Source organism: Lissotriton vulgaris, chromosome 7, assembly GCF_964263255.1.
Source record: "Lissotriton vulgaris chromosome 7, aLisVul1.2, whole genome shotgun sequence".
In the NCBI taxonomy this organism is placed as follows: domain Eukaryota; kingdom Metazoa; phylum Chordata; class Amphibia; order Caudata; family Salamandridae; genus Lissotriton; species Lissotriton vulgaris.
Window position 1 is genome coordinate 1,253,426,033 of NC_141695.1, and position 24,546 is coordinate 1,253,450,578.

The 24,546-nt window shown below is 46.8% G+C and overlaps 1 protein-coding gene across 3 annotated transcripts in view; it reads left to right on the top strand.

Moving 5' to 3' along the window:
- The window catches only part of NSD1 (nuclear receptor binding SET domain protein 1), a 1,028,734-nt gene that overhangs the window by 620,680 nt on the left and 383,508 nt on the right, over nt 1–24,546 (top strand). For all 3 annotated transcript variants that reach the window (XM_086931779.1, XM_086931778.1, XM_086931780.1), the window contains exons 13-14: nt 8,605–8,805; nt 8,897–9,076. In XM_086931779.1, coding sequence (XP_086787905.1) covers nt 8,605–8,805; nt 8,897–9,076 — 381 coding nt within the window. The remainder of the gene's footprint in view (nt 1–8,604; nt 8,806–8,896; nt 9,077–24,546) is intronic.

Consider the following 24,546-nt stretch of genomic DNA (forward strand, 5'->3'; position numbering starts at 1 on the left):
GAGCTGAAGCCCGACCTAATCCCAATTGAGTCTCTCAGTCCTGCTGGACTACACTAACCACAGATTTCAGGAGGCTCCACAGTCCTGAAGATGATCTGAAATAAATATAGATCGAAACGTTGTCGACTTACCCAAGGAAATATCACCCCCATTGTATATATTCATGTGGTCTTTTACATTGTTGTTGTGTGACATTCCGTCTTTCACTATGTTCACTTGTGTCACGTTATTCACCTTGTCACTCATATGAGCACCTGAAACTTTTTTGCTAAATGTTGAAAAAGAAAATAAAATAATTTTATATGTACCTACATCCTTAGCTCCCTAGCGTGAATTAATCGTACGCCTTTCTTCTCTTAGGACCTTATTAGGCCACCCCTGAACCATTGTTCCTCCAAAAAAAAAAAAAAAATTATCACCCCAGGTTCGCTTTATGGGGTACCCTTGTTTTCAAGATATACATTCAGTCTCGTGGCTCTGCTCTACCCATCCTTGTTTTGGACGGTAGGCCCTTATGCCATGTGTCCTTTACAACCCTTACCCTGGGTTGCCTGTGGTCAGTCTCAACCCTTCTTTCTACCTCTTGAGGTTTCTTGCCTCCCCTGCACTCTAGTGGTTACAGTCTCTGGCAATGCTACATTTGGTAGGTCCCTTATTCAGTTCTGATGTCTCCTTTTGGGTGATGCCTTATGGTAATTTGTCCTTACTCCTGGGTTCTGGACTGGTTGTCCTTCACTGTCTTATATTGTGGTTGCAGCCTTTCTGCCGGCTGCTGTGATGGTTCACCAAGGAGCTATGGCTCAATGGTAAGTCTTGTGCCTCTGTTGGCACAGGCTCACACAGGCCAAGGGTTCAATTCCTGCGTAGGCTCTGCGTCTTCTTCTGCCTCAAGGGGAGGTTTTGATCTTAAAAATTGTGGGGGTCCCACCTAGAGTGGTGCCCTGTTCTCTTCGGCCCCTCACCCCTCCGGTTTACAATATACAGTGCCTGGCACTGTATTTCTATGGTGATGTTTTTCCTTTTTCTGCATTCTGTTCCCATATGTTCACAGTGTTTGGTGGTGGCTTCGCATTCTGATGCGGAAAAGTCTTCTGATGAAAACTGAGGTCAGCGGGGCGGGGCATATATGGCTCCGCTGACGTCGCGTCCATTTACGACGTCAGGGCGGAGCAGTAGGTGCTGCTGTGCAAAATTCTCCGGACCAGTCTGGTGCCTGGGGGATATTCTAGGTTCAGGAAGCTGTGGCTAGACTATGTCTCTACCAGATACATCGTTACCGAAGGTAAGTAACTTGTTCTATAATGTCTGGTTGGTGGGCACCCTGCCATAGTGCAAGCAGATAAAGCACATGCACTTACTATGCCAATACCTTTCTGATATCTAATCATTTTATAGGATTCCTCTCTTTCCTCCTTGGTTAATCAATAGTTTCAAATTCCATTTCATTGTGCGCATGAAGAGATTTTTCTCTCCTGGAGATGTCATACTTCTATGTAGTGGGGACATTCCATAGAAGATCATTTAGAAAGATGGGATGCTTTTCATATTTTGTGCTTCGCTTACCAGTTTAATAGATTACTTGACAATTTCTGTTGGTACAAGATGATTTAAACTCAAAAGTGTTTCGGAAATTGATTAAACTTCCCAGTAAAAATCATAATATGCATGGTATAATGCAAGATATATTGTAAATGCCTCATTAACACAAGCACTTTATTAATACTTTGCACTTTTCATGTACACGGTTATGTCCCAACAGTACATTTAATTTGGAATCAAGGGAATATCATCGTTGGACATTCATTAGTCAATCAAGGAAGTGATTGAGTTACTCCTAATTACCTGTATTTGTTTTACTGTGAAAAGAGTCCATAGATTTTAATCATAGGAATTGCATTTAATTTGGGAATAGCATCTCACCTTTTGAGATATTTGTTCTTGTATTCTATGTACGGACACTTTATGATTATCTTTCCACATTTAGATGTTGATAAGGAGCTTTATCTGTACTTTTACTTGGATAAATTCTCATACATCTTTTCAACATCTTAGGCGCGAACACTTTGACCAGTTCTGCACAATCAAAAATTTACAAATAGCACTATTTGCACTTTCATGTCCAAGTCCCCTGATCATTCTTTCTTTAGATTAGCATTTGGAAAGTGATAAAATAATGGAGGAAAAAAACAGATTTTAATCTCTCCAGCGTGCTTGATCAAGAAATTTGGTTTATCTTGTTGTTTTACACCCACGTACAGTACTTTTTACAGATTTACATTTTGAGCCTTATGGTCGCATAGGGCATCAAAATGTTGAGAATCGTTGTTTAGAATGAAACCATCTGCCCATATCTGAATTTCTGTCAAATTGATTCCTGTAACGAAAATGTAATTGAAACTTTATTGTACTTTACAGCAATATTGAAAGAGTGTGATCTAAATTGGCGGCAGAATTTGACAGCATAATACAAGTTATATGTCCATTCTAGTTGTTCTCTATTGATAAAAAGTGATGATGGACTATCATGGAATGTGCACTTTAAATGGACTATCTAGGATGCTGAACTTAATAATCCTGTTGGAGGCATACACCAAAACGTTTCGACCGTCCTTTTTAGGTCGAGTCCTATAGCCAGTGCGCATGCACTGCTCTGTGAGACATGTTGTAGTGGAGTATGGAATAGAAGCCCCGCCCACTGTCTGCCTATATTCTTCATCGGCTTGTCATTGTCCTTCGTAAATGCTGACTTCTGATTCATAAATAGGCTTGTTACTCCCTCCTTAGTACTGCCTTGTCTTTATTTGTAACCTCCCATGGCGACTGGCCCTTTTACTTCGGTTGTTACACGGTGAATCTTTTTTAGTATGTAAGCACTACTTTCTTTATTGAGTTTTGCTTACTGCAGGCAGCACATTGGCACCCACTTTTATTAACAAGGGCGCCCGGTATTATCTCAACCTCCCTCCCAACCCCGTCCCTGATTAATCTCGTTCTGTCACACTCGTGTCCGTTTCTCCTCCTCCACGAGACCATCTATGTTGCCCATATCCTAGCCTGTTTTTATTTTTATGGTGTGCCTTACTGTCGGCTTCTATATCTGCTGCTGCCTGTCATGCCCTGTCTCCAGGAGCCCAGCACAAAAGACCCCTTTCTTGTGTACTCCCTTTGCTACCTCTGCTCACAGTCACTGCAAGGTAGCACGCACAAAGGGGCCAACAATGCCTGGCATTGGCTCAGATAGGCCTTTCTCCTTCCAAGCATCGTTTGTTGCATTCTCATTAAAATAAAACGCTCTGGGTAATTGGTTTTCAGAGCACATTCATTATATTAAAGGGGCTGTTTATGATGCTAATTGCCCAATATTGTTATCTAGCGCCAGTGCCGTACTGCACGTCACATTTTCCAATCCAAACACTGGACTGCAACAAAAATGGGATCAATGGTGCCTTCTCCCCTGACCCCCACCCCCTCTCTTGACCTGGGCTCACAAAAGAGGAAATGTCAGAGAGTAGCCAGGGCTGCTAGGGGCGGAGATAAAATCACATATCAAATTGTCCGGTTTGATGTGTTCCCATCGCTGGGGTTTTCGCTTTCAAGATGGTAGGATGTCAACCAGATTTTATTGACCAAGACTTCTCCTGCAAAAAGTGCCTGGTGTAGAGACCTGCCACTACCAAATAGACAAACACACTGGCACAGGTCAGTTGGCAGGCCATAAAGACAGATACAAAAATAGTAGGATATCTCCGTTGTCAATCCAAAACAGGCACAAACATAGTAGCACATATCAGTTTGTAGTCCATAACAAAATACATAAACATATTCGCAGATATCAGTTGACAGACTATAACACCAGGCACAAATACACTATGCAATAGGTCTCGCATCTGTGAGGGTTTGAGCTATTGGCGTTGTAATTTACAATGTCTTTTATTTATGTTTTTAAAACCTGCAAGCATTGCGTAAACACACACTTTGTACTTATAGTCCTTGCTTATGAGATGCATGTCTGGCATTAAAAGTGGCACGGTTACTGCCAGCCTTCCTTCTCGTAAGCAACAACTATAAGTACAAAGTGCATGTTTATGCACCACTTGCAGATTTTCAACACACATATATAAAAGGTATTGTCATTTACAATGCCAATAGCTCAAAGTCTCGCAAATGCGAAACATAATTGCATTGCAAATGCTTGTTTCCTTTGCAGTGTTGGTGAGAAAATAAAGAAAAATAGGTGAATTACTGTGACTATGGTGCTTAATTCTTATCTCTCTCTCGTGTGTATATATGTGGGCATGTATATATATTCCATTAGTCCGGTCTCGGTCAATCGGCGCGCTCTACAGCTGGCGTTGAGGCTAGACTGCACTCAGAGAACTGGATTTCAAAGATTTATTGCAGCTTTACAAATGCTCCACCAACGCGTTTCGACCTCTCGGGTTCATTGTCAGAATAAATAATCTTGGTTCTGTTGATGTCAAATCACATGAGGCTGAGCCTTTTGTACAGGTCACCACCACCCTGAAATGGCATTATTATAAAATATATTTATACGTTAGTCAGTTTGCTTTGTCAACAAAACACATTCGGTATGTAGACAGGAGAGGTTATTGAAGCAGAAAATAATGGCACTGATTAGAATTAAAATGCTCTGGAATGGGTTATCTTTCATTAAAGTAAAAGAATATTTAGCAGTGGACACTGCTAAACCTGACTTGGGTTAATTATGGGTTTCATCATGATGTTGAAATCCATATTTGACAGGTACCTGTGAAACATTTCTACATGTCATGTCTCACTCTGAAATGTGGGGTTTAAATGGTTCTGGGCTGCACCACATGGAAAGATATTCTTATATGTATGAATTTAGTGACAATAATCGTGGTGTAATTGGTTTGTTATTGTCTGTTTTTATGAAATCAGATGTCTAGCAGAATGTCTGTAGGGCTGACATTCTTGACATAAGTTAGGCTGGACAACTGAACATGGTTTTTAAAAACAGCTTTTGATAATGCATTGGTTTGTATGGTCACCTCTCTTTATATTCCTCCCTGAAATGAGATGTATACGTGTGTGTGTGTGCTTCTTTCTATAAGAGTTTTACCTCTGTATATTTAAGTCTTTTGTAGCCTTTTTCAATTTATACTCCGCATATTGACAATCTAGTTGCAAAACGTTTCATGAAGTGGTTGGCTGACGGGTAATCTACTCGGCTGATAGAGTGTAGTGCAAACTCATCGAAGTAGATTATTTGAGCAACTAAACATGGGATGCTCATAATTGAAACCACTCCGGCTTCAACAAAACAGTCTGCTGGTCTTGTTAGATGCCCTGTTTAATTTTCCACCTGAAAGAAAGTTGTTACACACTGCAGCATCCTAGCAAAATTATTGTAGTTAAGCGTGCAAGCGGAGATGCACCATTACTGATCACAATAATGGCAGCACAGCGGTCTGTTGAGTTGGTGTCTTTTAATTTGTTCATAGCAAACAGCCTCAGTGATAATCCAAATAAGTAAAGTAATAGATAAAAATCTACTAGAATAGAAAATAAAGCATGTGTTCTCAAATGAGCATCACTTACCAACTGCTTTTTTTAGGTCTCGCCTAGACGAAAGCAAAAGCGAAGCTTTTGCTGTCTAGGGCGAGACAACTTATGTAATCACTTTTGGGGGAATGTGGACAGCAGACTGTTACGCGCTTCTCCTGCCGGGGATTTGACCTCGTGTGCGCGCTTTGGCGCCTTGGCTGCTTGTTGTGCTCGTGCACGTGTCAGTTTTGCTTTCCTTTATGTGCCATCAAAGGGGCTGGCGTCAACAACGCGGAAAAGGCTTGTTTTTATTCTACACAGACACGTATACAGTTACGGCAGGGACACGCCAATTTAAAAGTGCCTTGAATTACTGGATGTTACGAATAACGTAAGAATGATGGTACACACAATGCACGCGGTAAACAGCCCTTCTATATGAGCTATGGCGCTCTACATAAATATGCAATATTAGGCAGCGTTGGTACAGGGGTTAACAAATCTACATACTCATTTCCAGAGAACAGTCGGGCTGATTGTTTCCTTTCAAGGCAGCAAAATTGGACCTCCGGTCGCGGCAAATTGCTCAGCCCGCCTGCCCTCGAGCTCCCACCAGGAGATTGGATGCTGTGAAATGTCTCGAGGTGCTTCAGTGCCCCCCCCCTCCCACACACACACACTTCCTGCATACATTCCGCGGGTTAAACACCCAAGGAAACTGCGGTACTCAACTCAAGCTCCCACCAGGAGATGAGATGCTGTGAAATCTCTCGAGGACCTTCGATGCCCGTCCAAACATCCCTCCCCCCCACACACAGTTTATGCATTTAGTCCGCAGGTTAAACACCCCAGGAAACTGCGGTACTCAACCTCCCACCAGGATAAGATGCAGTTAAATATCTCGAGGTCCTTCGATGCCCGTTCAACACCCCACCCCACCCCACCCACACACACCACACCACACCACACCCACACACACACACATGCACACACACGCAGGCACCCAGACGCAGGCACACACATACAGGCAACCCCCTCTCCCCTCCTTTCTCTGACCTAACCGGGCTTCGGGCTTCTCGGGAGCCTCGCAGAGCACTCGAGCTGCTCTGTCATGCCTGCAAGATGCGGGGCTCTCCCCTTAGGCTTGGGGGTCCCGCAGTCTCCCCGCTGGTCTTCACCCGGGCCCCATCCTAGGTCCCGGGACTTCAGGTACAGCACTTCGCTGTCGCTCCGGGGCCGGGCTTGCGCTCCGACCTCAAAACGAAACTTAAAAATGTTGCGCATGCGCAGGCAGCCCCCGCCCTCCCACTCCTCCCAGCCCCGATACTAAGCTTGTTTGCATTTGACATGTATGACTCCTTTAGGTCTAATGTATAGGACAGCTGAATGCGTAATGCTAAATTTTTTCTATGAACTTTGCTTTTTGGGGCGTTAATCCAAAGGACGTTGATTTTAAACTAAGTCCTTCTTTGCATTATGGTTAATTGAAGCCTGGCCTGTAGTAGTGCTTTCACCACTGCCCTGCATTTTCTCTGTTTTTTTGTATTTTCCCAGTGGATAAGAACTGGTGCGAAGGGCACACAAATGACGTTTTAGCAAGTCTGATACCCATGGCAATGTTCACCCTTACTATCTAACAAACTCATTATCAGCTAAGTCTTGGTGTCAAATAAGTACTTTACATTCAAAGTTACTTGCAGCTCCTATTGTCGCTGCTCGTGTTAGGTAGAACATTCAAAGATTGGTACTTTCAATGAGAATTGCCCTACAGATCACCTACTGCCTTGTGTACCACAACCAGTGGCAAAGTGGCATAGTGTGGGGCCTGCGTGTGACCTCATGGTCACAGGATCAAGTCCCGGTGGGCTTTCTCAGCCTTTCATTCTTCTAAGGTCGGAACAACGAGTACCAATGAGTTGTTCAACAATGAGCACCTGCTATTCAGTGCCAAAGTGCCCCCGGGTGAACGTGCTCTTTACAAGTACACGTGACGTGGTATGTTTGTTATGTTAGTCCACACACGCAGGGCACTGCCACTTACAGACCCTGCAGCCCTCACTGCATGCAGCCCCCCCACATTGCACCCCCGCCCTCAGAACCGGGCATGCGGCAGAGGGCACCACCGCCCAGGGTGTGGCGTAACTACAGCAGCTCCATAGTGCACCCTCACTGCTACCAGGGAGAGTGAACATTCACACCCAACACAGCCCACTCACCCCCCCCCCCCCCCCCCCCCCCCCCCACTCAGAACAGTGACATGCAATCTGTGGCGCGGTGCCCTGCACAGCTGGCACCGCATCATTCTGCCTCCCGCAGGGCCTGGCTGTCCGGGGCTTTGTTAGCACCAGAACAGCAGCGGTGGGACCAGTTACCCCTGGGAAACACTGGGCGGTGGGAGTCACGGTAAATTGAGCAGGAGTGCCCTCTATAGGACAGCGGGGTGAACTTCCCGCACCTGGTATTAACAGACCAGTTACCGCCAGTGGGACCAGTTACCGCACGGAAACACTGGGGAGTGTAAGTCACAGCAACTACGCGCGGTACAGTATACAACACATATCTGAAAATGTTTTTTAAGATAATATTTGCATGATACATAATAAAATATTACTTAAAATGTTAATAATAAAAATGTATTGCTAAAGAATTATAGTTAATTACCACCCCACCATTTATCCCTACAAATAAAACAACTCACACTAAACATATACATTAAACAAACATTTGCAATGCAATAGGTCTCACATTTACGCAAGTTTAAGCTATTGGCCTTAAAAATAACAATGCATTTTATTTAGGTTTTAAAAACGGAAGCAAAAATAAAAGGCATTGTCATTTGCAATGTCAATAGCTCAAACTCACATAAATGCGAGACCTATTGCATTGCAAATGCTTGTTTTATTTAGTCTTGACATATTCTGTGGAGGGTCCCATCGGATGCCAAGGAAGTTGGCAATGTACTTTGTAGATTGAATGTATGTTTTCTTTTGAAAGCTTTGTTAGAATTGTTAGAAGTAAAAATATGCTAAAGCAAAGGAACTCTCACAATATGCTGATTGTACATCTCATCCCCAGGTCTTCATACCTGCTTTGTGTGCAAGGAGGCTGATCCAGCTGTGAAACGCTGCACTGTTACGTTATGTGGAAAATACTATCATGAAGCATGCGTGACAAAGTATCCTCCAGCCTTGATCCAGAACAGAGGTTTCCGCTGCTCCTTACATATTTGCATTACCTGCCATGCCACTAACCCCACCAATCTTTGTTCCTCGAAAGGTAACTCCTAAGAATCCATTGTGTGCACCTGCAGATTGTTTAATCATTTTATATATTTGTCATTGCATTTTGGATGCTTATCTTTTGTTAGGTCGTTTGATGCGCTGTGTGCGATGTCCAGTTGCGTATCATGCGAATGACTTCTGCCTAGCTGCAGGCACAGTGATCCTTGCCTCCAACAGCATGATTTGCCCCAACCATTTTACACCAAGAAGGGGTTGCAAGAACCATGAACACATCAACGTCAGCTGGTGCTTTGTCTGTTCAGAAGGTAAAGCTTTGTACGTCTGCTTAATGCTAAATATGTGATTGCAGGATATGGGGGGTTTTGTCTGCTCCTTATGATACAGAGAGGGGGCATATTGTATTACTTTTACTTAGGGGCAATACATTGCTTGTGTGCTCGCGAAAAACTGTGCGTCTGGGTGCAGTGACCCCGAATGTTTTGACTTGCAGTGTTCCATATTGTTACAAACTTATCTTTCAAACCTGCCCTCTATTGGCAAAACAGAAAAAGTTTTTTAAAAATAATAATAATAATGTTGAGGCGTAGTTTTATGCATGTGTGTGCTATATTGTTAGTATGAGGCAAGGAGTCGAGATTAAAACACATTTCCTTTTTGAGGGGTCAACGGAGGTCCTTCACTTCTCACAAGTAGTGGGTGCTATTCTGAGATGCTATGTCCTTGGACTAATGGGTCTGTATTTTAACATTGAGGGTTTAAGGCAACCTTGCTCTCTTAAGCTGCAAGCAACTCCGTCATATTGACTGTGCTTTGCCTTGAGAATCCTGCAGCTGTACAGTGAGCGATCTTGAATCTTGCACACAGCCAACTTGGTTGTTGCTAATATTATCCATCATGGTAGCTTTACTAGTGTTCATAAACAATAAATATCTCAACATTTTGTTACAACCTGGAATGCTTCCTTACAGAATAGGAAGAGACACTGTTGCAATATCTCCTCCATTTGGTAAAGCAGATATATAATTCTCTTCAAGTGAATTAAATCTTGAATTTATTTTCCAATTGTTTCTGTCTTCCTTCATAAAGTAATTCTAAAATGATAGCTCTGTCTATTTCCTCTTAAGTAGCTTGTCCAATTCTAATTAGTTTCTTTTGGTTTTTGTTTTATTTCTGTGGCCGCACAGTGGTGTGTCAGCACCCTCATAGTCTAGCATGATATTCATTGTATTTTGGTGATGAGTTCAGAATTTTTTCTGTTTTATTTTTCATTTCATTGTAAATCTGAACCTATATTTGTGTGTGCATATTTAGTCATCTTTCGCCATTATCCCCACTAGTACATCTGGAAAGCAGTGCAGATTTTCACACAGATAATTGGGAATGTCGGTTGACTCTTCCCTCAGTCTCTTGTTCTTGCTGTAAGGCGTTTTGCATTGAGATAAACTATGCACTGTAGAAACTGAACCCTCATAGCCCCCACTCCAAGTGCAAACACTCACTTTATTGCCCTGAAGAAAGGCCTTTCTCGTTTCCCCCAAATACCCATGGTGATCTGTTCACCTTTCCACCCTGGAATCGTTGACCATTTACTGGATGGGAAGAGGTGTTAGTGGAGATTAGAAATGCTCACAAACCTCCAGTGAAAGCCACACCTAGGAAAGCCCACTTTTCACTCAATGAGTGGGATTTATTTGCACAGATTTGTGCGCACTTGTGGCTGATATGAATACAGTTGTAAATTCATTTAGACCAGCCACAATTCCTTGTGTGAAATCCTGGCAGACATAAAAAGTTAAATTCTGTTGTACATTTAGGATTATGACTGAATTTTCCTTGGTGATTTGGGCACTGTGTATCTTGAGAATTCTATTGAAACCAATTGGAGTTTGCAATCTGGACTACCTGACAAAAATGTGCATTTTTTCCTTTACCAAGTAAAGTAAAATTTTGAACAAAAGAATACACAAATTATAGCAGTAAGTAGATTGGACTGGAACCCCATTAGTGACCAAAAGCTGGTGAATAATGTCTTATTTACACTTAAACTATTTCTTCTCTCTCTCTCTCTCTCTCTCTCTCTCGTGTGTGTGTGTGTATATATATATATATAGATGTGTGTGTGTGTATATATGTGTGTGTGTGTATATATGTGTGTGTGTGTGTGTGTGTGTATATATATATATTTATATATATATATATATATATATATTCTCGTTTATCATTGGATCTTTCATAGATTCACAGGCTTGAACATTCATTTCCAAGACTTCGAGTGAATGTGACGTCGCCTCCTCAGAGCAATAGATGCTGTATACCCTGGTAAAGCTGCAATTCGAGGTGCCTCTTCTGTCACACCTGTGAAGGAAAGGCAAAAAATGCAAAATGGATAGTCATGGAATCGGATTCTTCTGCAGATGCACACTCTTAAAAAGCCCTCTAAGTATGTCTTGACTGATCTGACAGCTGAAAGATGGAAAAAAAGAAAAATGCACTTCGACAGTGGTCTCTACACCTTCAAAGCATGTGGAAAAAAACTCCCTTCATCAACAGCCTCACTGACCAAGGGGAATGGCAACCTTTATTTGAGGAAATCATCAAAAACTACTCCAGTGCCGAGCTCTTTGACGATTACTTCATTATTGACTGACACACTGTCTATGACCAAGGCTTTGCCCCCCATCGAAGGTTATATTGGTGAAATCATCTGCAACATCAACTAAATTTACGCTGACCATGTCCAAACCTCATTCAGTGAAAATGTCATCTCGGTCTGTGAGAAAAACTCCCTCAGCTGCATCATTGTCGACGAAGAAACAGTCTACAAACCCACAGACACTCGTGGCATGTGTTCCACTGAATGTTTTAGTTGCCATAAGAAAAATAATGAAGGATTTCTATGAAAGCATATCACTGTCTCCTCCCATTGGGCCACCACCGGTACCATCAACACAACCTTCCCACCCCCAAAGAAGCTCTGCTTTCAAAAATGTTATTTCGACTTGGTCACTGTTTTTGTACCCTCAGATCAGATGGTGGATTGTTCGCCGCCATTACTTGTCCTGCAAGAGGAGTAGATAATATACAACCTTTTCCCCATAGCCCGTGTGTGCGACTCCATATCAACGTCGTCCACTGGATGTGACATTGACAGTCCATATAACTCCCTCGCTGACGTCAGTTCCTTCTTTTCCACGCTTGCAGCACGGATCTGGGGCAGTTGGGAGGCCGTTTTTTGGCCCATCTCAACGTTATATCGAGGCAACAGTGTGCTTTTTGCGATGTCTTCAGGGTTTAAACCCTGTGGATCTTGTGACAGACCAATGTGGATCACAGATCATCATACCAATTGTTTGAGGTGCCTTGGAGAACACCATGACTCTGAGGAGTGCGGTTCCTGTCAGCATTGTCGGCCAAAGGTGTTGAGAGAGCATTGTACGAAACTCCAGGCGGCGCGATTATCTGAGGCTCTGCAACAGTGTCAGTAGTTGTCGAAGTCCAGAGAATGATCAAGGTTAGTTCAGGTGTGGGGCCTCCGACGTCGACAGAGCCCCAAAGCGCACACAGTTGGTACTTAAGGATGTCTCCCAGCCTTCGGTTGCAACGCATTCACAGAAGTCCACCCCACTCCTCCCTTAATATCCTTGAGCTGGAGCTACTCTAGTCCAAATGCGGGAATATTCCTTTTCCCTGCATAACATTTTTGGGCCCAAATCTCCCTCTGGTGCCCTTTCTGGCCTCAAGAATGTGGGAGGTGCCCTGACTGGATCCTCGCCGGCAGGTTCGCCCTCAGTGACAGTTGGCCCTCTGAAACCTTTTTTGGGGTTCACACCTTCTGCGTCGGTTCAGCCAGTGACATTGGTGATGCGGATCCCATTACTCTATCTGACTTCGATATGATACCGCAACAGCGCCCCGACATTTCCAGATGCGGCGCTGATGGAGCATTCTGCTTTGGGCAACTCTCCATCTGGCCTTATTCAACCAGTTCCTGCTTTTCCTACAGGAATACACAATTTGGCAGGTGAAGGTGGAAATATAGGGTGCAAAACCCTTTGGGAAATACTGTCCAGCCTCCATTGGAGGAAAATTGACTGACTGAACTGGGGGAGGCTAGAGTCCTCTCCAGTTTCAGATTTACTCTCTCCACCAGGTATGGAAACAGAATAGTTCTTCTCATGCTGCAGTATTGAGGAGGGCAGCTGCAGTCTTAGGTTGCCAACTTCCTCAGTGGAATTATCCACAGACTGAGAAAGCGCCTCTATTTTTTTACATGGTTATGCCCCACCTTGTACCTGGTTTTGATGTGGTTTCAACTGTGGTACACAGGGTCCCTGCTAACCAGGTCTCCTGTGCCAGTACTTCTTCCCTAAAACATACCCACAATAGCTACTTCTGCCCTGTAAGTCTCTAATAAGTGGTACCCTGGGTACCTAGGTCTTGGGAGGTGAAGGGGGTCCCCTTGGACCCCCCTCACTGTGACCATGCCACTGCAGCGTGCATGCCCCTGTAAGCTGAAAAACAACAAAGTTGACAAGGCACACTGCCTGGGTGCCCTGCCTGCTAGCCAGCACTGCCTGAAGGCATAGCTAAATAATCCCTGTAGCAAGCCTTCCAGCCTGAAGGCAGGGTGCACTGTACCACATGTGAGGGCATGTCTGCATGAACAAATAGGCCCCTGCGATATTAGGGCCCATTCCTTAATGTTGTAAGTGCCAGTAAAGCCATAGTGACTGCATGGGCTGGGAATTCAACAACTCTAGTTCCACAGTGTGAGAAGGTGGCCTGATATGCAGTGCTCACTATTCTAGTGAACACTATGTATCAGTCCAGCAACCCTTATTGATGATTGGTTGTAAGTCAACCTTATAGACCAGCTATCCTAGTAGCGTGGATACGAGCAGTCTAAGGCTAAAGACTCGAGAGGGCGCGTTAAGCCAGCTGTTTACCACACATATACCCCTTGAATACCAAGTGAAAGGACACCACACAAGTGTTATGAAAATAAACAGTTATTTATTTAAAGATCACAACAGCCCTGTACTCTTTATGAGGACAGGGTACTAAGCACAAACCAAAACTCTTACAAAAATACTTAAGTTAGCACAGTATATACAAATGCCCGAGGGGCACGGAAAACCATATACTCTGAAAGTGGAATGCGAAATTCCTAGCAGGTAAGTACAGTACTAATAGCTTTTGGAATCGCTAGGACTTGACTAGGGAATCGTTAGATTATGTCTAGGAGGCCTAGGGGACTCGGGTGCAGTGTGTGCACTCTCACGCGAGATGCGGGACAAAAGTCTATGGTAGCTAGGAATTAGAAAGTTAGTGTTCTCGGGCGAACCCGACCTGGTAGGGAGAAAACGAAAGTAGATTCTGACCCTTGGATAGTGAGGCTATGCTGGGGCACCGAAATGCCGAAGTTACCTAGCCCAGGGGCTGCAGCTGCATAGGTCTGAAAAGACGTCGGGAATCCTCGTAGACGGACCAGGAGCCGGAAGAAAAGACGCTGGCCGGTGACCAGTGAAGAAAGTTCAGTCGGATCCAAGCCTGGATCTTGAAGATAGATGACACCTGAAAGCAGAGGGGACCAAGTTCGAGACTACTAGCCAGTAGTCAGTGGGCACCAGGAGGGCACCGGATGGTAGCCACCTCGACTAGGTGAGTGGGTGACGCTTGACTCGAAGATCTCACGGACCAGGAGGCGTTGTCGGCGACCAGGATGGAGGATCGAGCTGTCCCACGAAGATAGAAGCTGTCGGCGTCGCTGGACCCAGGATTGGGCAACAAAGCCTTGGCAAATTCAAGCCCACGCGGTGGACCTAAAATGGCGTCTGGAGTGGACCAGGAGGGTCCGGGGTGCCTCTCTTGAAGAAGGAAGCAAAGGCCAGCCTGGAGCAACCAGACCAGCAGTCGTGAAGTCGTTGGGCGTCGTTCAGAGGGCCACAAGCCAGCCGGCTAGTAGCCAAACAACGCGGTGCACAGCAAACAGCAGAAGGGCCCCACGCAGATCGTGGAGATGCAGGGGGGCTGATCTTGGGTGCTGGAGCTGCGCAGGGTCGGGGCTTCTCGGACCCCAAAGCACTCACCAGTGGAGGACACGGTGGGCTTGCAGTAAAGATGTCGTGCAGTCTTGGCGATCGTCGGTCCCTTGAGGTCTCGTCGCACTCACGGTTCTCAGCTGGGCTGTAGAGGTGAGTAGAGGTCAGAGGTGCCAGGGAAGCCGGGTCTCGTCGAGCTGGGTCGTCGGATTCGTGATGAAGGACTTGCAGCAGACCGCAGTGTTCTTTAGGATGGTGCCTGCGGATGCAGGGTGACTACTCCTTAGCCACAAGGGAGAATCTTGAAGAAGAAATCGTGAAGTCCTTTCGAAGAAAGTGGTATCTTGATTCCAAAGATGATCTAATTTTAACAGGGGGCCCGCTCCCATCTTTATACTAAAAAAGGGGGCTGACCCGGTGACTAGGTCCTGCCTATGGGTGGGACTAGGTGGGGGTGGTTACACCCCTCAGCCATGTCGGACTTCCCCAGGCCAGGGGCTGGTGTGCCCCTGGAACTGGTTCAGACCGGCCTATGCGTAGTGAGCACCGGGGTGCCACTCAGCAGTCACCTTCCTGTAAAGCCCTGCCTACCCAGGATACACAAAACCATGTCTGGGACGGTGCTAGCACCGCCCCTGACAGGAAACCCTTTGTCCAGGCTCCCCTCGCTGGAAGGACTCCCAGCTGCAGGGGGTCAGACTCGTGTCTGTGGTGGCAGCATCCATTTTGTGGAGCTGAGGCTTCAGTTAACTTTAACCGGGGTTCACAGTTACATACATGTCGTGTCCCTCTAGAAGGGTGGAATGCTAACCCCGTCGCCAGAATTGGCGAGGGGTTAGTATTCCAATTCGTATGACACCTTACTCGACATGTTTTGATAAAGCAATACCAAAGATAGCATTTAACCGCGAGGATTATAATGCACTTAAGAGTATATGGTATGCGATATCATGGAACAGCTATTAGGACTTGATTCCGCAAGCTGCAGACAGGCTCAGCTCATGCCAGAGCACCATCTCACACGATTCCAAGCACTCTGCCTTCAGGATTGTCAAGGCCTGCCATAGGAGTGACTGATAGGAATCTGTGTGTCCATTTTAGGGTTAGGTATAGGTATACTACACCTACAGCAAAGGGTGATTACACGACTTTGCCCCAGCTGTCATGCAGCCAGTTGTGTCAAATTTAGGAGGCCAGCCAGGGGTGGCACAATACGTGCTGCAGCCCCTGGCAGCCCTGGGTACACCTATGCCCTGAGTTACAGGGTCTGATAAGGTGGCCCAGTACCAATTGGTAGATGCACCTAGGGTACATGAGGTAATTTAGAAAGAGAACAGCCAGGCTGTGGGTCTGATTGGCAGGCCCACAGCCAGAGAAAGTCGTAAACCAGTGAAACAAAAGCAAAAAAATCTGGGTGATCATAGGATTGCAGACCCTACTCTCCTACATGACCCCCCCCCAAACTTTGGGACAATAAGCTAACCTTGACCAGGTGAGTCTTCTTGTTCTAAGTGGAAATATCTGGAGAGCCCATCGGCATTGCCATGATCAGTACCAGGTCTATGTTCCACTGTAAAGTCCATCCCCTGTAGGGAAATGGACCACCTAAGCAGTTTGGGGTTTTCACCCTTCATCTGATTTAGCCACAAGAGGGGCTTATGGTCGGTCTGAATCTTGAAGTGAGTGCCAAACAAGTATGGCCTCAGCTTCTTCAGGGCCCAAACCACAGCAAAGGCCTCCCTCTCAATAGCTGACCAATTCTTCTCTCTGGGGGTCAGCCTTCTGCTTATAAAAGCAATGGGCTGATCCTGACCATCAAAATTCAGTTGAGAAAGAACAGCTCCCACACCCAACTCAGAAGCATCTGTTTGGACAATGAATGGTTTGGAGTAGTCTGGACTCTTAAGGATAGGTGCTGTGCACATGGCCTGCTTTAGGTCATCGAATGCTTTTTGACAGCCTGCTGTCCACTGAACCTTTTTTGGCATTTTTTTACTTGTCAGTTCATTTAATGGTGTCACAATGGAACCATAGTTCCTGACAAATTTTCTGTAGTATCCAGTCAGGCCCAAGAAAGCTCGAACCTGAGTCTGGGTGGTTGGAGGAGCCCAGTCCCTGATTGACTGTATTTTGCTCTCCAGTGGCTGAACCTGGCCTCCACCTACAAGGTGGCCCAGGTATACAACCTGTGTCTGCCCTATCTGGCACTTGGTGGCCTTGATAGTGAGGCCTGCTGCTTGCAGAGCCTCTAACACTTTCCTCAGGTGGACCAGGTGATCCTCCCAGGTGGAGCTAAAGACAGCAATATCATCTAGATATGCTGCACAGAAGTCATCCAGCCCAGTAAGGACTTGATTCACCAACCTTTGGAAGGTGGCAGGTGCATTTTTCAGACCAAAGGGCATTACCACAAATTGATAATGCCCACCAGGGGTTGAAAATGCTGTTTTGGGCTTGGCATCCTCAGCTAACCTGATTTGCCAATACCCAGCTGTTAAGTCAAATGTACTTAAGTAGTTGGCAGAAGCCAATCTATCTATAAGTTCATCTGCCCTTGGTATTGGATGGGCATCAGTCTTAGTGACTGCATTGAGACCCCTGTAGTCTACGCAAAACCTCATCTCTCTCTTACCATCTTGGGTGTGAGGCTTTGGCACTAGAACTACTGGACTAGCCCAAGGGCTATCTGAGGGTTCAATGACTCCCAATTCCAACATTTTCTGCACTTCAGTTTTTATGCAGTCTCTAACATGATCAGGCTGCCTGTAGATTTTACTCTTGACTGGCAGGCTGTCACCAGTGTCAACCTCATGGGTGCACCAATTGGTCTGACTGGGTGTCAGAGAGAACATACGTCTGAAAGACTGAAGAACCTGTTTACAGTCTTTCTGCTGATGTTCAGAGAGGCTGCCACAAAAGACAACACCATCTACTGACCCATCATCAGGATTCTGAGTGAGCAGGTCTGGGAGAGGGTCACTCTCTTCCTCCTGTCCCTCATCTATGGCCATGAGCAAGCTCATGTCCTTCCTGTCGACATATGCTTTGAGCCTGTTGACATGGAGTACCCTATGGGGACTCCTGGGAGTTCCAAGGTCCACCAGGTAGGTGACCTCTCCCTTTTGCTCAAGGATTGTGTGGGGCCCAGACCATTTGTCTTTGAGTGCTGCTGGGGCCACTGGCTCCAGCACCCACACCTTCTGTCCAGGCTGATAAACAGTCAGGACAGCCTTTTGGTCATGCCAAGCTTTTTGAAGTTCTTGACTGGCCTTAAGGTTTTCTGATGCCTTCTCCATATACTCAGCCATCCTGGAGCGGAGACCAAGTACATAGTCCATTATGTTGGTTGCAGGCTTTTTGAGAGGTCTCTCCCATCCTTCCTTCACCAAACACAAGGGGCCTCTCACAGGATGCCCATACAAAAGTTCAAAAGGGCTGTAGCCAACCCCCTTTTGTGGGACCTCTCTGTAAGCAAACAGAAGGCAGGGCATCAGGACATCCCATCTACGCCTGAGTGTTTCAGGTAGTCCATGAATCATCCCTTTTAGGGTCCTGTTGAACCTTTCAACAAGCCCATTGCATTGTGGGTGATAGGGTGTAGTGAATTTGTAATTGACACCACACTCCTTCCACATAGCAGTTAAATAGCTTGACATGAAGTTTGCACCTCTGTCAGAGACAACCTCCTTAGGGAAGCCCACTCTGGAGAACACTCCAACTAGGGCCCTTGCCACCACAGGGGCTGTGGTGGTCCTAAGTGGAATAGCTTCAGGATACCTGGTGGCATGATCCACTACCACCAGTATAAACTTGTGCCCTGATGCTGTCTGGGGTTCCATTGGACCAACAATGTCAATCCCCACTCTTTCAAAGGGCACCCCCACCACAGGCATTGGTATAAGGGGGGCCTTTGTTGTGCCACCTGACTTACCACTGGCTTGGCAAGTGACACAGGAGCGACAAAACTCCTTGGTATCCTCATTCATGTGAGGCCAGTGAAAGTGTGAGACAAGCCTGTCCCAAGTCTTTGTCTGGCCTAAGTGTCCTGCTAAGGGAATCTCATGGGCCAAGGTAAGTAGGAAACCTCTCTGAGACAAGGGTACAACCAGCCTCCTGGTCATGCCAGGCTTGGGGTCTCTTGACTCAGTGTACAGGAGTCCATCTTCCCAGTATACCTTGTGGGTACCTGTGGCGTTCCCAGCAGCCTCAGCAGCAGCCTGCTGTCTGAGGGGTTCAAGAGAAGGGCAGCCTAACTGGTCCTTCCCCAGGTCTTCCCTTGAGGGTCCCCCTGAACCCAAGAATTCAACTTGATCAAGTTCAAACTCTCTAGGCTCAGTTTCCCTCAATTCCTGCAGGTCAGCCTCCTCTGAGACTTGATCCACAACCTGGGGCAAGGGGGAAGGCACAGCCTTAACCCTACTGCTCTTTTTCTTGGAAGGTGTCTGGTCCATTGTTCCAGGATCCAGCACCTGTTCAGTGGGGCATCTTCTGGCCTGTGACCTAGTCACAGCAAACACATGTGCTGGCAAACCTAACATTTCCAGATGAGTCCTCTGCTCCACTTCTGACCATTGTGATGACTCCAAATCATTGCCCAACAAACAATCCACTGGGAGGTCTGAACTAACTACAACCTTCTTTTGGCCAGTTACCCCTCCCCAGGAGAAAGCTACAATTGCCATACTATGATTGGTAGTGACATTGCTTGCATTGGTCACCAGGAATTCTGTACCTGGCATGATCTGTCCAGGGTCCACAAAGCTAGGTGTCACCATTGTGACACTGGCACAAGTGTCCCTATAGGCCTGAGCCATTTTTCCATTAATAAAAGGTGTCTGTCTGTATTTGCCCAAAGTATTGGGACTTATGTCAGGGGACATATCCATATCCCCTGTACTGACAAGGACAGCCTGAGTGAGGGTGCCAACTAAGTTGTCACTCCCCTCAGAACCCAGGGTTAACCCTACTAAACCCTTGGGAGGTGCACTACCACTGCTGGCTGTACTAGGGGGCACAGGTGCCTTAGGGGCTGCAGTGGCAGGAGTCTGCCCTCCTCCTTTCTTGGTGCACTCACTAAACCAGTGAGTTTTACTTTTGCAGTATTGGCACCACCTTTTAGATTGGCCTTCTTTCTTCTTTTGGGGAGCCTGACCCCCACCCTCTTTGGGTTGTTGGGGACCTGTCGAAGACTTCTGGTCATTTTGTTCCCCTTTCGAATCCTTACCCTTCTGGTCTGCTTTCTTCTGACCACCTTGATTCTGGCCCTGGTTCTGTTTAACTCTTGTTCTAACCCATCTGTCTGCCTTCTTTCCCAATTCTTGGGGAGAGGTCAGATCTGAGTCAACAAGATGCTGATGCAACAACTGGTTCTGACAATTGTTTAAAATTTGCTCTCTCATCATCAAATTGTACAATCCTTTATAATCAGTAACCTTACTGCCCAGCAACCAGCCCTCAAAAGCCTTAGTGGCACAATCTACAAAGTCAGCCCAATCTTGAGACTGAGTTTTCTGGGTATCCCTGAACAGCACCCTGTACTGCTCAGTGGTTAGGCCAAACCCATCAACCAGTGCATTTTTCAAGACTTGGTAATCATTAGCATCCTCCACCCTTGTGGTGAGGAGCTTGTCTCTTCCTTTACCCTCAAAGGAGAGCCACAAGATAGCTGCCCACTGACTTGGGGGAACACCTTGCACAGTGCAGGCCCTCTCCAAAGCAGTAATCCATTTGTGGATGTCATCCCCTTGTTTAAAGGGGGGCACTATCTTACCAAGGTGTTTTGTATCAAAACTCCTTTCCCTATTGCTAGGTACAATGCTGCCACCAGTGGGGACTGTCCCACTCAATTGTTGCTCTCTAGCAAAGGCAAGCCTCTCTTTGGCCAGGGCAAGTTCTTCCCTTTCAATCCTCAGATTGGCTGCCTTTTCCTTAGCTTCATACATTCTCCTCTGGGGAGATGTCATTCCCCTTTGAGAGGAACGTTGAGAGCCATTGGTATGAAGGGATCTGATAGAGCCTCTTGATAGAGATCTATCTCGTCCATTCCCAATGTTAAGCTGACCTGAGAGTGGCCCCAAGGGTCCCCTAGTGCCCATCTCATGTCTGCTTAAGTTGGACCTGGTTAGTCTGCTGACTTCTACCTGTTCCTTTTCTGCCTCATCCCCTGATACCAAATCATCATCCTCATCATCAGCATCATCTGCTTCCTGAAGAGGATGGTCCTGGGCATCAAAGGGACCCTGTAAGGAGGGCATGTTGCCATCTGAATTAGAAGGGTCTGGGTTACCAGCCCTCCTTGCATCATGAGTCTCTAAGAGACCAATCAGAAAGGCAGTTGTGGGGTTAGACCCCTGCTTAATCTTCCTAGAGGTACACACTTGTCGTAACTCATGGAAGCTAAGCGCAGTATATCTTGAAGGGATGACCTGTGGAGGGTCAACTGACACAAGGGGAACCTCAGTGTTTCCTCCTTTGTCCGACATACTGTTTCTAGTGTGGTGTAAGTGATGCACCTACCTACACTATGTGTTTACCTACTGATCCCTTGCTAAGAGTTGCAGCCAAGGTGTGCTAAGCCTTGAGGAGCTACAACAGCTGGTTCAGTAGAACTCAGAGTATTCTAAGCTTTAGTTATGTGTACCTAACAGTACGTATGTGATCTTTCAACAAGATATTCTTAGGATACGTGTGGTAAAACAACAGCAAGCTCAAATCCCACCGCTGCCACCAATGTGAGAAGGTGGCCTGATATGCAGTGCTCACTATTCTAGTGAACACTATGTATCAGTCCAGCAACCCTTATTGATGATTGGTTGTAAGTCAACCTTATAGACCAGCTATCCTAGTAGCGTGGATACGAGCAGTCTAAGGCTAAAGACTCGAGAGGGCGCGTTAAGCCAGCTGTTTACCACACATATACCCCTTGAATACCAAGTGAAAGGACACCACACAAGTGTTATGAAAATAAACAGTTATTTATTTAAAGATCACAACAGCCCTGTACTCTTTATGAGGACAGGGTACTAAGCACAAACCAAAACTCTTACAAAAATACTTAAGTTAGCACAGTATATACAAATGCCCGAGGGGCACGGAAAACCATATACTCTGAAAGTGGAATGCGAAATTCCTAGCAGGTAAGTACAGTACTAATAGCTTTTGGAATCGCTAGGACTTGACTAGGGAATCGTTAGATTATGTCTAGGAGGCCTAGGGGACTCGGGTGCAGTGTGTGCACTCTCACGCGAGATGCGGGACAAAAGTCTATGGTAGCTAGGAATTAGAAAGTTAGTGTTCTCGGGCGAACCCGACCTGGTAGGGAGAAAACGAAAGTAGATTCTGACCCTTGGATAGTGAGGCTATGCTGGGGCACCGAAATGCCGAAGTTACCTAGCCCAGGGGCTGCAGCTGCATAGGTCTGAAAAGACGTCGGGAATCCTCGTAGACGGACCAGGAGCCGGAAGAAAAGACGCTGGCCGGTGACCAGTGAAGAAAGTTCAGTCGGATCCAAGCCTGGATCTTGAAGATAGATGACACCTGAAAGCAGAGGGGACCAAGTTCGAGACTACTAGCCAGTAGTCAGTGGGCACCAGGAGGGCACCGGATGGTAGCCACCTCGACTAGGTGAGTGGGTGACGCTTGACTCGAAGATCTCACGGACCAGGAGGCGTTGTCGGCGACCAGGATGGAGGATCGAGCTGTCCCACGAAGATAGAAGCTGTCGGCGTCGCTGGACCCAGGATTGGGCAACAAAGCCTTGGCAAATTCAAGCCCACGCGGTGGACCTAAAATGGCGTCTGGAGTGGACCAGGAGGGTCCGGGGTGCCTCTCTTGAAGAAGGAAGCAAAGGCCAGCCTGGAGCAACCAGACCAGCAGTCGTGAAGTCGTTGGGCGTCGTTCAGAGGGCCACAAGCCAGCCGGCTAGTAGCCAAACAACGCGGTGCACAGCAAACAGCAGAAGGGCCCCACGCAGATCGTGGAGATGCAGGGGGGCTGATCTTGGGTGCTGGAGCTGCGCAGGGTCGGGGCTTCTCGGACCCCAAAGCACTCACCAGTGGAGGACACGGTGGGCTTGCAGTAAAGATGTCGTGCAGTCTTGGCGATCGTCGGTCCCTTGAGGTCTCGTCGCACTCACGGTTCTCAGCTGGGCTGTAGAGGTGAGTAGAGGTCAGAGGTGCCAGGGAAGCCGGGTCTCGTCGAGCTGGGTCGTCGGATTCGTGATGAAGGACTTGCAGCAGACCGCAGTGTTCTTTAGGATGGTGCCTGCGGATGCAGGGTGACTACTCCTTAGCCACAAGGGAGAATCTTGAAGAAGAAATCGTGAAGTCCTTTCGAAGAAAGTGGTATCTTGATTCCAAAGATGATCTAATTTTAACAGGGGGCCCGCTCCCATCTTTATACTAAAAAAGGGGGCTGACCCGGTGACTAGGTCCTGCCTATGGGTGGGACTAGGTGGGGGTGGTTACACCCCTCAGCCATGTCGGACTTCCCCAGGCCAGGGGCTGGTGTGCCCCTGGAACTGGTTCAGACCGGCCTATGCGTAGTGAGCACCGGGGTGCCACTCAGCAGTCACCTTCCTGTAAAGCCCTGCCTACCCAGGATACACAAAACCATGTCTGGGACGGTGCTAGCACCGCCCCTGACAGGAAACCCTTTGTCCAGGCTCCCCTCGCTGGAAGGACTCCCAGCTGCAGGGGGTCAGACTCGTGTCTGTGGTGGCAGCATCCATTTTGTGGAGCTGAGGCTTCAGTTAACTTTAACCGGGGTTCACAGTTACATACATGTCGTGTCCCTCTAGAAGGGTGGAATGCTAACCCCGTCGCCAGAATTGGCGAGGGGTTAGTATTCCAATTCGTATGACACCTTACTCGACATGTTTTGATAAAGCAATACCAAAGATAGCATTTAACCGCGAGGATTATAATGCACTTAAGAGTATATGGTATGCGATATCATGGAACAGCTATTAGGACTTGATTCCGCAAGCTGCAGACAGGCTCAGCTCATGCCAGAGCACCATCTCACACGATTCCAAGCACTCTGCCTTCAGGATTGTCAAGGCCTGCCATAGGAGTGACTGATAGGAATCTGTGTGTCCATTTTAGGGTTAGGTATAGGTATACTACACCTACAGCAAAGGGTGATTACACGACTTTGCCCCAGCTGTCATGCAGCCAGTTGTGTCAAATTTAGGAGGCCAGCCAGGGGTGGCACAATACGTGCTGCAGCCCCTGGCAGCCCTGGGTACACCTATGCCCTGAGTTACAGGGTCTGATAAGGTGGCCCAGTACCAATTGGTAGATGCACCTAGGGTACATGAGGTAATTTAGAAAGAGAACAGCCAGGCTGTGGGTCTGATTGGCAGGCCCACAGCCAGAGAAAGTCGTAAACCAGTGAAACAAAAGCAAAAAAATCTGGGTGATCATAGGATTGCAGACCCTACTCTCCTACATGCATCATGATGGCTTCACTGAACACAGGAGTGTTTGGTCCCAAGTTTCTCCTCTCAGTAAATCCACACTGATATCAGTGTGAGATTTACGGTACCATGTACTCCGAGGGCACCTCAGAGGTGCCTCCTGAAAATCTACCAGCCCTAGTGTGGTCTCTGTCCGGCTGTAGGCAGCCAGCCACCACCAGACATGTTTCTGGACCTCTGGTTGGAGAGCCCCTGCTCTCTGGGACCAGAGACAATGCACATCTTGGGCAGAGGTGTCACACCTCCTTCCCCAGGA